Source organism: Phacochoerus africanus, chromosome 3 (assembly GCF_016906955.1).
Source record: "Phacochoerus africanus isolate WHEZ1 chromosome 3, ROS_Pafr_v1, whole genome shotgun sequence".
Taxonomy (NCBI): Eukaryota; Metazoa; Chordata; class Mammalia; order Artiodactyla; family Suidae; genus Phacochoerus; species Phacochoerus africanus.
This window is the reverse complement of record NC_062546.1, coordinates 521,516-535,294: the sequence shown is the minus strand read 5'-3', so window position 1 is coordinate 535,294 and position 13,779 is coordinate 521,516. Positions and strand designations below refer to the sequence as shown.

The following is a 13,779-nucleotide window of genomic DNA, read 5'->3' as shown; positions in this document are numbered from 1 at the left end:
AGCATCGCTCAGCTTTCAAGGAGTTCCTGTGTCCTGGGACCCAGGTACAGCCGGGCCTTGCTCTTTGATTGAAAGGTGCAGTGGGGAGTTCCCATTGTAACAGCAGAAATGAACCCAACTAGTATCCATGAGGACCTGGGTTCGATGCCTGGCCTCCCTCAGTGGGTTAAGGATTTGGTGTTGCTGTGAGGTGAGGTGGAGGACATGACTTGGATCCCGCGTGGCTGTGGCTGTGGTGCAGGCCAGCAGCTGTAGCTCCGATTCAACCTCTAGCCTGGGAACTGCCATATGCCGGGTGTGGCCCTAAAAGAAAAGAAAAAGAAAAAAAGAAGGACTCGGTGGGAGGCCCGGGGTGGTTAATGGTCCTGCCCTGGCCGGAGGGGCAGTAGGGAGGCATGCTGCTCCTGCCCCAGGGACTCCTGGCGGAAGCTCTGCCCAGACCTCCCTGTCCCCCTGTCCCCCGTCTCCCCACCTGCACAGGGCAGTCAGGCTGGACCCATAGGGTCCGTCTGTGCTCAAACCAGGGTGGGCATGCAGCCAGCTCTCCCGTGTGTGTCATTGCTCTGGCTTAGTGGCTGCCAAGGAACTTGGGCGCCTGGCGAACAGCTGCGAGCTCCCTGGGCACTCCCACTCAGGAGATGGAGAAGGCGGGAAACAAATGCCTCCTTGAGCACCAAGCCCCGCACTTGTGCTCATGCTCCAGTAGGAAGCCCCTGAAGCCCGTTTCCCAGACTGGGACGTCTTCCAGCAAACCTTGTTCCCGTGACATTGCGGTTGGGAGAGGTGCACGTTGATGGTTTTCAATCGTGTGGAGTATACTCACCCCAGTGATGGAAAAATCTTATTTATTTATTTATTTATTTTTATTTTTTTGCTTTGTAGCGCGGCACCCGCAACCTATGGAGGTTCCCAGGCTAGGGGTCTAATCGGAGCTACAGCTGCTGGCCTACACACAGCCACAGCCATGTGGGATCTGAGCCGCGTCTGCAACCTACACCACAGCTCGGGGCAATGCCAGATCCCCAACCCATTGAGCAGCACCAGGGATCGAACCTGCGTCCTCATGGTTCCTAGTCGGATTGGTTTCCGCTGTGCCATGACGGGAACTCCAGAAAAGTGTTTCTAAAGGTTAAGCTATTGAGCCTGTGTCAGTGCTGCTGTCTTCTCATCTGGTAAATAGGAGAGCAGGTGCGCCTGGACTGTGCCTGTCGTTTATCTGAGTTTCCCTGCCCTCACGTTGCAGAAGTAAAGGCCAGCAAAGTCCAAGGGAGAAGGCTCAGAAGGATGCGGGAGACGGGGGCCAGGCCCGCCTGTCACCTGTGCCGAGTCCTGCTGCTTCCCGGCTGGGTGAGCCGTGGCCGCTGGCCCCTGAGTCTCTGGGCACCCAGAGCCCCCAGTCCGAGTTTCCACTGCTGCGCGGCCTCTGCCTGTTTCTGCCGTGGGACGTCAGGCCTGGCGTTTGAACCTGCACGCGTGTCTCCTGCCTCCGAGAGCGAGAGAGAGCGCTGGGCCTTGCTGGCTTGGAGGATTCGTTCCCACTGTGGGTGGGGTGTGGTCTTTCACCCTGCCTCCCTCGGGGAGGGCGCCTTCACTCCTGGCTGGTTACAGACGAGAGATGTGTGCTCAGTGCGCAGCTGCTCCAGGGCTGCCCGCCCTGCCTTCTACTGGGGCTGCGGGTCCCGCGGTTCCCGACGGCGGCGGCCCGGGCTCCGGGGCCTCCTGTCTGCGTGTGAAACCCACGCGCGGGGAGCAGGGGCCTGCAAGCTCAGGACAAGCCAGGCAGCCTGTGTAGGTTTATGGAAACGTTGTTGGTACAGTTCCCGATCCACACGGCCGCTGGCTTGAGGAACCTCCTGCTCCTCCGGCTTTGGTTCAAAGACCCAGCTATTCAAGCACGATTTCCTCTTCCAACCGTGTTTCTCTGTGAGGCTGGGTGTTGTCACGTGCTTCAACAGTTCTCAGTAATTCCCTTTTTTGGGAAAATGTCAGTGGTTTTCATCTGAAAATATTAACGTGTAATGGGTGCATCATTTTTAAATGAATTACTTTTTTTTTGTCTTTTCTAGGGCCGCCCCCGCGGCATGTGGAGGGTCCCAGGCTAGGGGTCGAATCGGAGCTACAGCTGCCGGCCTCCACCACAGCCACAGCCATGCAGGATCCGAGCCACATCTGCGACCTACACCACGGCTCACCGCCGCGCCAGATTCTTAACGCACTGAGCGAGGCCAGGGATTGAACCTGTATCATCCTGGATCCTCGTCGGGTTCATTAACTGCTGAGCCACGAAGGGAACTCCAAATGCAGAGGTTTCGGTTCATCGTTCATTTGATTTCTCAGTTCACCCGCTCCCCATGGCTGAGGCGGGTGCACGGCATGGGCTCCCACTGCCCCCCGAAAGGACATCCACTCTCACTTCCCTGTCCGCTCCCCTTTCTGAATCCCAGCAAAACCACACCTAGGCACTGCTGGGTTCCAGTCCTGGCTTGTTACTTCCTCAGGGGCTGTCCTGGTGGAGGGGGTATCCTGGGCAGGGAGGGAGTATATGTCCCGATAACCCCCCCACCCCCCGCGCCCGCTGCCGGGGATCTGTACCCATCCGTGCTCTCTGGCTTGGCCCTGGGAAGCCACCAGCGGTGTCCTCATAGGTTTCTGTAGAGTGAAAGCCCAGGGCCCTGAGGAGGCCACACTGGTTTCTGTAGAGTGGAAGCCGAGGGCCCTGGAGACCCCCACGCTGGTTTCTGAGGCACTGGTTCTGGGTCCTGGGGGAAGCCCCTCAGGCTTCCAGTAGGAGGATGGTCAGCAGGGCCTCTGCCCCCAAGTGCCCGGCTGTGAGTGGGGCTGCCATGGAGAAAGGGGGGGGGGTGCTGCCATGTCCAGGCAAGTGGCAGTGCTCCAGGGTTGGCACTGGGCATCCTGAGATGCCCCCAGGCTGAGGGGGAGGGAGGAGCCAGCCAAGGATTGTCTCGGCAGGAGACGCCTAGAGCCAGGCCTCCGACTTGTAGACGGACCAGAGGGGGCCACCAGCCAGGCATGTCAAAGACGGCGCAGGTGGGATGGTAGTTTGAGAACCCTGTCCCCTGCCCCCCAACATCTGAATCTGCCACCAGCCAACCCCCTGCCCCCAAGTATCTACTCATGACTCCTGCAGAAATGCTCATGACTGCTGCCACTCACACTCGGCCGCCTGTCCAGAGGTGGGCCTGGAAGCCCTGTCTGGCCAGGAGCAGCGTGAGAGTGTGTTTCTACCAGAGCAGAGGGCAGGAAGGGGCGGGGGGGCCAAGACTCCGAAGGTATTTGCAAGCCAGGAGAAGGAGGGGACGGGCACAGGTGCTGGGCCCAAGGGAGGAGGGGCCAGCAGGGACGTCCACGCTGCCCACTACCCTCTAGACCAGGCAGCTGGCTCACGGGGCCCTGCTGGAGAAGGCTCACTCCCCTGAAGAGTCAGGCTAAGCCTCGTCGCATCTCACCCCACTAGCACTCCCGCCAAGGGCAGTGATGGAAGGCTCCCAGGCCAGCCACTGGTGCCCTCCGCGGCCCAGGTGGTCTCACAGGACCCCAGTGCCACCATGTTAACGCTCCTGCCCACTAATTCCAGAAGAGCACCTCTGCACACGCAGCTCCCACCACCCACCACAGTGACGGGAGGGCTGCCACACACCGCCCAAAGGTCCTTCTCCATCCAGCCCATCTTCCCCCACCGCCTCCAATGGTGCCCAGCCCTCTCCCAGGGGAGGACATGCAGGTGGTGTTGCCTCTGCCTGTTGGTAGGACCTGGCTCAGAGGACAAGGCGCTCAAAGAAGAACCCAGCAGAAGGACCCACGTGTTCCTGCCAAAATCGCTGGATTTATTGAGGTCGCCACCACATCCACTAAGAGGGCTGCCAGAGGGGACCCAGCCTGGGGCCTGAACTGAGGGACCGTGTGCCACACCTGGTGGCTCCTCCAGGACTTGTCACAAGGAATGGGCAGCTCAGAGCGCCCGAAGAGAAGCGGAAGCTGAAGCTGGGAGAGCAGGAGAGGGGGGAGCAGGAACAAAAATTGCATCTAGACGGAGGCGAACAAAACCAAACCAAAACCCAAATGTTTTCTTGTCTGCTCTCGGGATCCAGGCGCCGCCTTGTCCCAAAGGCCCCTTAGCCGGACATCTCCTCACGCTGCTCCTTGTTCCTGCGGACCTCGGCCGCGTGCAGCTCCTGTGGGGACACGCGGAGTGGGACGGGCCCTGCGGCTGGGCAGGAGGGGGCCCTGCCCTCCCACCCCTCCTGGGCCCGCGGCGGAGGGCGGGCCGGCCCTCTGGTAGGGGGCGCCCTGGGGTCCTTTCTTCCCTAGACTGGCTCAGTCCCAGGTGCTGGAGATGCGACCAGGACTGAGGAGTAGCAGAGAGCAGGAGGAGGCCCTGTCACGGCCAGAGACTGCGGCTCGAGGGCGGGGCCCTCTAGGCGGCTGGGGTCGTGTGTGAGCAGGGTGATGAGGCGCGGGATATTCCAGGGTGCTCAGGCTCCCGGGCTTCAGCCGCAGCCCCGGGCCCCGCCCCCGGACCGGGCCCCGCCCCCGGACCGGGCCCCCCCGACGGCCCCGCCCGGACCGCCCGCCCCGGACGGCCCCGCCCCCGGACCGGGCCCCGCCCCCGGACCGGGCCCCGCCCCCGGACCGGGCCCCGCCCCCGGACCGGGCCCCGCCCCCGGACCGGGCCCCGCCCCCGGACCGGGCGCACCTTCTCGCGCAGCCGCTCGCGCAGCGCCGCCAGGTGAGCCTCGCGGATCTCCTTGCTGAGCTCCATCTTGTAGTTGAGCTTCTCCTCGGCCAGGCGGCTGAAGTTGTTGTTCTCCTCCAGCGCCTTGTGCAGCACCTCGCGCTCGTGCTCGCGCCGCTCCGCCAGCTGCTTCAGCACCTGCGCCTCCTGCGTCTGCGCAGGCGACCGGCCAGGCGGACTTAAGTGGATGCTCGGTCCCACCCAGTGCCCGCCGCCCGGCCCCCTGGACTCGTCCTCAAGGAGCTCGGGCCTACTACACTGTCCGGCCATCGGCGAGAGTGGCCACCTCGTCCCCAATCAGACCTTTGCTGTCTCTTCTGGGCCCAGAGCTGCCCCCTCCCCGCTGGGCTCTGTCCTGCACGGGAGCCCCCGTATGGTGGCGGAGAGGAGGAAACTAAACCTGGGGGCCCTCGCTGAACCCTGCCCATCTCTTCCGCAAACGTCTGCCGGCAGCACAAAGTAGGTGCTTAATGCACACCGGATTCTGAGCTCCCGAAGGTGCTGGGGCTGGTGGAGGGCATCCCCAGGGCTGGAGAAGGGCCGATTTGCAACACGGAGTGTGTGGCTGCTGGCGCCACTCTGTCCCGCCCTGCTGGTGGCCCCAGGAGGGGGACCAGGCAGACCTGAGGCTCCCAGAGGTGAGCAGCCTCCAGAAGGTTCTGGCTCCAACCACCTGCCAGCCACTTCTATTATCCCTGAGAAGCCTGGAGCCCTGGGACCTGCTCTGAGACCGACGGAGGCTCGGGCACCAGGACGGCACTCCTGAGAGCACGGTCTTCCCTCTGTATTTCCTCAGAGGAGCTGGCGTGAGGAGGGGCAGGGAGAGGCCGCCTGAGCTCCCAGCGCAGGGAAAGCCCTCTCCTTTTGCACCCTGCCCAGGAGGATGCCCTCCCCCCACACCCCTGCAGCAGTGTCTGCCCGGTTCCTGTCTCCCTCCGTCTGGCTGCCATTAAGCACCTCTGCCTCTTCCCTGCCTCATTCGGATTGCTCAGCTCAGGAGGAGGCCCAGGGGCCACAAGAGCCCCCTCTGCTGCACCCTGGGGATGCGGCCAGTAAGATGGCTCCTGATTGTCCTCAGGAGGCCCCCGAGGGCGGCGCCTTACCTTCCTCCGCTCCTCAGCCGCCTCCAGCCGCTTCTGCAGCTCCTCCAGGGAGGTGTCCTTCCTCTTGGGGGGGGAGGAGAGCACAGGGCTCTCCGGGGACAGGTCGGAAGGGGACTTGAGGATGACCTCAAAGCTCTGGCCAGAGGCCCTCTTGTCCAGCTGCTTCACCTCCATGTCTGCAGGGCAAGAGCAGACGCAGGGGCTGCAGGAGGGCTGGGGAGGAGGGGGCAGGCCCAGGCAAGGGCTGAGGGAGGGAGTGTGGCTGGCAGTGCCAGTCCCGGGGCCCGGTACCCAGGACCGGCCCCTCCCCATCGAGGCCCCCCTCTCCAGAAGCTCGCCAACCGGGGAGTTCACCGATGCCACAGGACGGGGGGGGCGAGGTCAGGGGGCAGCAGCAGCCGGGCACACTCACCCCCGTACTGGTAGACGGTGTTGGGGTGTGGCTGTGGGTAGAAGCAGGAGCAGATGAGTGACAGCACGGACAGCTCCTTCATCTTCTCCTTGTAGGCTGTGGGCGGAGGGGAGGCCAGCTGAGCAGGTGCCGTCCCCACCCCGAGGCACCTCCCGGCCCCACCCCCGGCCTGCCCAGGCCTCCCAGCCTCTGCCCCCCGTGGATCCCTTGGATGTGACTCTCCGGGACCCTGTTCATCCTGTCCTTTTGTGTTGGACTCGCTACATCCCTTCTCGCCTCCCTTCCTTCCAGACGTTGGCTCTGTGCTCCCTGGGCCTGCTCCCTGGGGGCTGCCATGCACTGCTCTCTCTGTTCCCATCTCTAAGTCCCTGCCCACCCCCATCTCTGCCTCTCCTCGCTTTTCTTCTTGGCGCCTCTCCCCTGCCCCTTGCTGTCTGCGCCTCCATCCATCCTTCTGACCTTCCGGCCCCCCATCGGTCACTACCCCTCTCTGCATCTTTCTGCGTCTCTGTGATTCTTTGTCACCGGGTGTCTTCCTGACCCCTCCTCCCTCTGCCCTCCACATACTTCTCCTTCCTCCCCTTTCCTTTGCGTAGATACTTGCCCGGTTGGTAGAGAGATTAAGCACCACCCCTGTAAAGGGCCAGCACAGAGTGGAGCTTCTGTGGGCCCTCGTATCCTCCCGTCCTTCCCACTGCCCTGCAGTTTATCCTGTGGTTCCGGCCACCCTGGCTTGGAATCAGGCTCTCAGCAGACACACACTGGCTGTCCTGCAAAAGCCGGTGGGGAAGAAGGAGCTGTCCGTTCAGCACCACCCTCCAGCCCTGCAGGGCGAATGCCCACAGCCAGTGGCCCCGCTGCCCAACCAGAAAAGGAGGTAAGCCTGCCGAGGCTTTGAGCCCTGGAGAGGGGAGATGCCTGCTCTCAGAATGGAAGTAGTTGAGTTATTTGTGATCTACAAACAGTGAGCCAGGCCCTGAGGTGACACGTGGATCCCTGTCTCAGTGGCTCTCAGCCATCCCGTCACCCCTGCCTCGACCTAGAGGCCACTGGGCCCAGGGAGCTGGGTGGCTTGTTCAGGGCTCCTCCAGGGCACCTCCTGGCAGTCTGTGTTCTCTCCAGCACTGCGTCGGGCCCAAGGACCAGGGGGCTCAGCCCACGCGCCTGCCTCCTTGGCTGAGGAAGCCGGCATAGGTCCTGAGAGACACTCCGGGGTGGGGGTGGGGGATCTGGCTTCCATGAAGGAAAAATGCAGGCACAGGTACCCCAGCATTCTGCCAAGGGGCAGACGGTTTGGACGAGAAACTTTTGATCAAATCTCACACAAGATAATGTGTTTCGATGGAATTAACATGAACCTGGGGGAAATGCTGGTATAGAAACGGGACCCAGGGCAGAAGGGATCAGGTCCCGTCCAAGGGAAGAGCTTGTGGTGAACAGGGACCTCCCACAAGCCGTCAGAGACTGAACTGTCCTGCCGACCCAGGCTCCCCTGGAGAGAGGGCCCGAGACACTGCAAAGGGCAGAGGAGCCTGGGCCAGCATCAGGGAGTCTCTGGGGTCTCAGAGGGGAAGCGGGGCAAAGACACACGACATCAGAGTTCCCATTGCGGTGCAGTGGTAGTGAATCCAACTGGTATCCGTGAGGATGTGGGTTCAATCCCTGGCCTCGCTCAGTGCATTGCCCTGAGCTGTGGTGTAGGTCACAGACACAGCTCAGATCCAGTGTTGCTGTGTTGTGGTGGAGGCCGGCAGCTGCAGCTCTGATTGGACCCCTAGCCTGGGAACCTCCATATGCCGCGGGTATGGCCCTAAAAGGAAAAAAAAAAAAAAAAAAGGCGCTTGACTTGGTCATTGGCTCAGGAGGCTGGGAGGAGGGTTGAGTGGGGCAGGCCTCAAAGGGGATTGGGGCCTGATTTGTCCCTTTTACTTTTGCACTACTTTTGCACTAGTCCTGTAGTAGTTGTGATTTAAAAATTAACTTTAAAAAGAAGGCAGAAGGGGCGTTTCCACCGCGGTGCAGTGGGATTGGCGGTACTTCGCGACCACTGGGACGCAGGTTCGATCCTTGGCCTGGCATGGTGCGTTAAGGATGAGGCATTGCCAAAGCTGTGGCATAGGTCACAACTGTGGCTAAGATCCGATCCCTGGCCTGGGAACTCCATATGCTGCAGGGCAGCCAAAAAGAAAAAAAGAAAAAGGCAGGGGGTACATCCTGGGACCTGTGCCTGGGAGTTAGAGGGTGTAAGACCAGGACACATGTAGCTCTTGGGAAAGGCTAGAAAATAGCCAGCCCTCCGCGTGGAAGGGACGGGGCAGGGCAGCGAGCGGGAGCATGGGCCAAGGCCTTCCTGGGTCCTGGAAGAGGCTGGGAAGGAGAGGCCTCGGGTGCACCTGCCACCCTGGCTGTAAACATCAGTCCCCATGCTGACCTTTCCGCTGGTTCCTTCTCATCACTTATCAAGACCCCCAAATGAGTTTCTGTCACAGCGCAGGAACCGGGGCCTCACAGCCCCTCTTCCCACCCCTGCCACCAGGGCCCTCCCTCTGCCTGCAGCCTGAGATTCTCCCAGGAGAAGGGGTTGCAGATCAATTACAGAGGAAGTTGCAGACAAATGCCAGGGGCTCCCTTCCAGGCACCTGTCACCTCAGCACAGAGGGAGGCTGGCTGCCCTGCGGACGGAGGAGGCAGAGCTTGGGCAGGTGAGTGCAGCCGGGAGTGAGCACGGTGCCTTCAGGGAAGGGGTGAGGAATGGGGGCTGGGGCTCTGCCCACCACAAGGGTCTGACTGGAAGGGATGCAGCTCAGCGTCTGGTGGGGTCGTGGACATCCTGGGGGGCGGGGGGGGGGGCTCCTCCCAGCCGACCGCCCATGAGGACCTTTGTTCTCAGAGGTCGCCCCTTGGGAGGGGCTCCCGCTCTGTGGTCTGGCTGCAGGTCAGAAGGGACTACATGGCAGGGGGAGGGGGGGAACTGGCAACCGTGGAGAGAGTAGGCGGACAGAAGCCTGTGTGGGGGCTGGAGGACAAGGCCGGCCCAGCTACCTGCAGGGCAGGCCCTTACGCCTGGACTCTCAGAGCTGGAGTGCAGAAGGGCCCTCGTTCCCGGGAAGGGGCGGAGCCCAGGCCCCTCCACAGATGTGGCTCCAGCCGGGAAGCCCCTCTCAGCCTCAGAGCATGCGCTCCCTTTTCTCCCCTCACCAGGGCCCTCTCCTACTTGCCCATCACTGACTTCAGGAAGAACGAACTTCTACCTGCGCTGGCTTCCTTTCACTGCCCCGCTCTTCACAGCAAATGTTAACTGTGCAAAACTGCATGTGGGCCTTTCGGATGCTTACATCCCAGATGAGGAGGAGGAGTTAGAAGGCAGCAGGCCAGCGTGCAGCAGCTTCCTCCCAACTGACTCTCAAGACCAGACACCCTCATCAGCCTCATTTCTAGAGAGGAGAAGGAGGCCCAGAGAGGGCAAGTGGCCCACCCAAAGTCACACAGCATCCCGGGGTGGGAACCCAGGCTTCCGCACTTTCCCGTTGGGAACCTCATGGTGTGTGGGGGCGTGTGGTCTTCCAGAACAAGGAGCGAGGGGGCCCAAAGCTTCCCGCTCACCCTACCAGGGTGCTAGAAGCTGCTGCTTCCCCACAGATGGAGTTTTTGCCACCCAGTCTGCCCCTCTCTCTAGTCAGAGTCTCCCCCATCCGTGCAGGGAGCCCAGCATGGCAGCATTGCCAGCCAAATTCACCTTTGTCTGGGAAGCACAGCTACGGCAGTCACACCGCCTGGCATGGACTGCGTGCTCACCCCTTTCTAGACCCGGTGCCAAGCATCTTTCCTGAAATAGCTCATCAAGACTCAGAACACGCCTGGGGGGGGGGGGCTGTCACTTGTCTCCCCCACCCAATGGGGGAATTGAGGCCTGAGAGGCCAGACGGCAGGTGCCAGGCTTCATAGCTTGTCCGAGCGGCACGAGGGGGTGGCCGCGAGGGAGACTCTGTGGAAGCGCAAGAGGAGCTGAGCGCCTGGGAAGGACACTGAGGCGGTGCCTGGAACGGTCCCTCGGGGGCCACTCCGGGGAGAGGCGGCGGGAAGGTAAGAGCAACCCTGTGGTGGCTACGGACCAGAGCGCAGATGACCCTTCGAGGCCACTGAGGCATGGAGGTCTGCTCCAATCGGAGACGTATTTTCATAGAGAAGCCACGACCAGTTCCCGTACACCAGTTCTGGCCCCAATTACCAGTACTGTCCTGCAGCCACTTCTGGGCCAGGCCTCCCTATCGCTGTCATGGCTGGGAGAAAGCATGGGTGAGCTGGGCAGGAGTGATGATAGAGCAGGAAGGGCCCAGCCCTATGTGCAGGCAGAGCTGGGGTAGATCTCCCGCTGGCACCGCAGCCTTTGAAGCCCTGGCTGTGCTGGATGACACTAGCTGGCTGAACTTCTTGTCTCCCTTTTGACACCCATGGAAGCTTGGAAACCCAGAAAAAATCCTGGGAACAAGCGTGGGTCAGCAGTGCCCCAAAGTGCGACCAAGAGGGTCTGGTGGTGGGGGCTCTGAGGTTGGAGGGTCTGGATCCAGCCTCATAAGAGCCATTTTGGCGGTGCGGCTTTGGCCCCAAGCCCCCACCAGGAAACCTCAGTCTGCACACGTCAGAGGAATTAGGAGGTCTGTGGAGAGGATTTTTACCAATGGGGTGAAAACTGATAAGTGTGCCCCAGGAGTGGCTGCCTGCTGCCCCCCAGCTCAGGCACAGCTGGTGAGTGAAGACCCCCAGCCCCACCCGCCCTCAGTTGCTGGTCCCAGTGTCTCTGGGGATGTCAGCCAGCGAGAAAGCAGAGGACAAGCGATGAAGTCCAGTTGGACAAAACCCCGAGACGGGCGGTAGACTAGGGGTGTGGTCAGGGACGCACTTGGTCTCCTCCTCGGCTCCTGCCAAAGCCACCTGGGGCCAGAACTGGGGGCCCCGAGGGGCGGGGTCAGTGCGGTGCACACGTGGGTGGGAGGAGCTCTGGCGCCTCCCGCCGGAGCAGGACAGGGGATTGCAGCGACCCGCCCCCAGGGCGGAGGGTAGGGTGGGCAGGGGATGACCTGGTGGAGGTGGGGGCGCGCCCGCCCAGCCACCTCGGGCACCACCGAGCGCTACGGTGAAGCTGGTCGTGGGGCGATCAGACAGGGCAGAGCGTTCCTAGGAAAAGCCACCCCCGCCCCCTGGCGCCAGGGGTCGCCTGGCAGCTCCCCCACCCTGTCCAGTATCTGCCCCTCGTCTCCCGCTTTGCCCCGTGCCCGCCCCTCCGTCGGAGCTCCGTGCCTGCTGCGAGGCCGGGAAAGAAGGGGTCGTGGGCCTTGGGGCGGTGGGTCCGCAGCTGGGAGGCGGGGCGGCAGAGCAGACGCCCCCATCCTGAGAAGGCTTGGAACGGCCGCAGCCCTTCCCCCATCCAAACCCACAGCGCAAAGGGCGGTGGCTTTTTCAACTTAGGCGGGTGGCACCGTGTCGCAGAGGGTGGTCGCGAGCCCGCAGCCGCAAGGGGAGGGGGCGGCGACGCGAGGTGCGGGCGCGGCCCGGCTCGGGTTCCCTCCTCCGTGGTCTTGCAGCGGCCCCTCCAATCTCCTGATGGGTTCATTGGCGCAGGAAGGGCCCGGGCCCGCCAGCCCCGGCCTGGGACTCCGGCAAAGGGTCCCGCGCGCCCCCCTTCGCCCCGCTCCCCCCTCACTCCATGAAGACGCGGTCCGACCAGGGTCTGCGGTCGCCAGGCGCTGGATCCGGCCCACCCTCGGTGAGAGCTCCTGGCCTGGCACGGCGGCGCCCGAAGGGGCAATGGCGCCCCGGCGCCGACGCCCCCACCCGAGCGCGACTCCTGCCCAGCAGCCCAGGCCTGCTAGGCGGGCGGAACAATTTCCGCCCTGCCCGCACGGGGTCGTCCCAACCCGGCGGCCCCGAATCCCCGCTCCTGCAGGTTCCGCCCGGCGCGCGCCCGCGCCCTTGCAGAGCGCGGGGTCCGAGGAGGGAAAGCAGCAATCTTCCCAGCGCCGGGCGAGGCCAGACAATCGCCTGTGTCAGATCCGCCGCCCCAGGAAGCCCGAGCCCCGGGTGCCTACCCGACACGGTGCTGGCCATGGTGCTGGCGGTGGCGGGGCTGCGGAGGCCGGAGAGGCGCGGGCGGCGGCTGGAGCTGCAGTCGGCGAATGCTGCAGTGCCGGGGAGGGGAGGGAGCGAGGGAGGGCGGGAGGCGGCGCAGTGAGGAGAGGAGGAGAGAGAGAGGGAGGTTGAGAACGCGCCTGGCTGCGGCCGGGGCTGCAGCCGTCAGAGGGAGGGGCCGGTGGGAGGGGAGAGATCAGCCCGGGTCGCCGCTACCGGAGGCCCATCCTCCCACCAGTCGCTGCGTGGACTCGCTGCGCCGCACCCTGGCTTTGTGCACTGGTGGGGGGATGGTGGAGACAGCCCCAGGCCCCAGGGTTTGTGCAGAAACGGATTGGCCTGGGGGTGGGGTGGGGACAGGACTGAGCTCTCCATACTGATGCTGCTGAGGGCTGGCAGGTGCCTTCTCTGCGCCCCAGCTTGTGCTGAGGGCAAGCAAGTCATGGGCAGTGAGGGTGGGGAGCAGTCTGGAGGGCCTCCGCGGGCATCCCAGAGGATGAGCAGCTTCTGAGGCAAAGAGGGTCAACTGAGGCGGAGAGGCCTGGAACAAGGGCTTTAGAGCAAGATAGAGAGGGGATCGAATCCCAGCTCTAACATCTACCTGCTGTGCGAGAGCGTCTGACCTCTCGGGGCCTCTGTTTCTCAGGTGTGAGATAAGACAATAGGGCCAATCCCAGGTGGTACAGGAGAGAGGTGGGCACTTGGTGAATGCAGCATCCCCCCACTCAGGATTCTGGCTGATAGCCCCCGAGGGATAGCCCTTCCTGCAGTGGCCATGTCACCTCCTTGGTGATGGGGGTGGGAAGTCAGACAGATGAAGCGTCACAAGAATGATGTCCGGAAGGCCTTACTCCAGAAGTTCCCATCGTGGCGCAGCGGAAATGAATCCGGCCGGGAACCACGGAGTTGCAGGTTCAACCCTTGGCCTCGCTCAGTGGGTGAAGGATCCGGTGTTGCCTTGAGCTGTGGTGTAGGTCGCAGATGCGGCTCAGATCTGGCGTTGCTGTGGCTGTGGTGTAGGCTGGCAGCTGTAGCTCCTACTGGACCCCTAGCCTGGGAACCTCCATATGCTGCAGGTGCGGCCTTAAAAAAAAAAAAGAAGAAGAAGTGCTTACTCCACAAGCAATTAAGTTCTCAAGCCAGGGACAGAACTCTGGGAAACCTCGGAAATTTGCAGAGAGGCAAGGGCTCAGAAAGGTGAGAGAGAATGCGTCCCAAGGATCAGAGTCAGCCCGGAGCAGGCTCAGCGGGTGTGTACGTAAACACACCCCGATGTGCTCACACTGTGGTGAGGTCCACGTGGTGTTTTGTCCACCGCAGGGGGTCCTCAGAGCCGGCCAGAGAAGATGCTCTATTCAGGGGATCAGTGTGCCTGCTGATCGGGG

The 13,779-nt window shown here is 62.8% G+C and overlaps 1 protein-coding gene across 1 annotated transcript; it reads right to left on the bottom strand.

The window, feature by feature from the left end:
- Positions 1-3,824: 3,824 nt before the first annotated feature.
- STMN3 (stathmin 3) lies at positions 3,825-12,525 on the bottom strand. The gene is made up of 5 exons (XM_047770638.1): positions 12,355-12,525; positions 6,269-6,364; positions 5,857-6,032; positions 4,715-4,906; positions 3,825-4,193 (listed from the first exon to the last, which is right to left on the bottom strand). The coding sequence occupies exons 1-5, from the start codon at positions 12,371-12,373 to the stop codon at positions 4,134-4,136; spliced, it is 543 nt and encodes a 180-aa protein (XP_047626594.1). The 5' UTR covers positions 12,374-12,525; the 3' UTR covers positions 3,825-4,133.
- Positions 12,526-13,779: the final 1,254 nt, after the last annotated feature.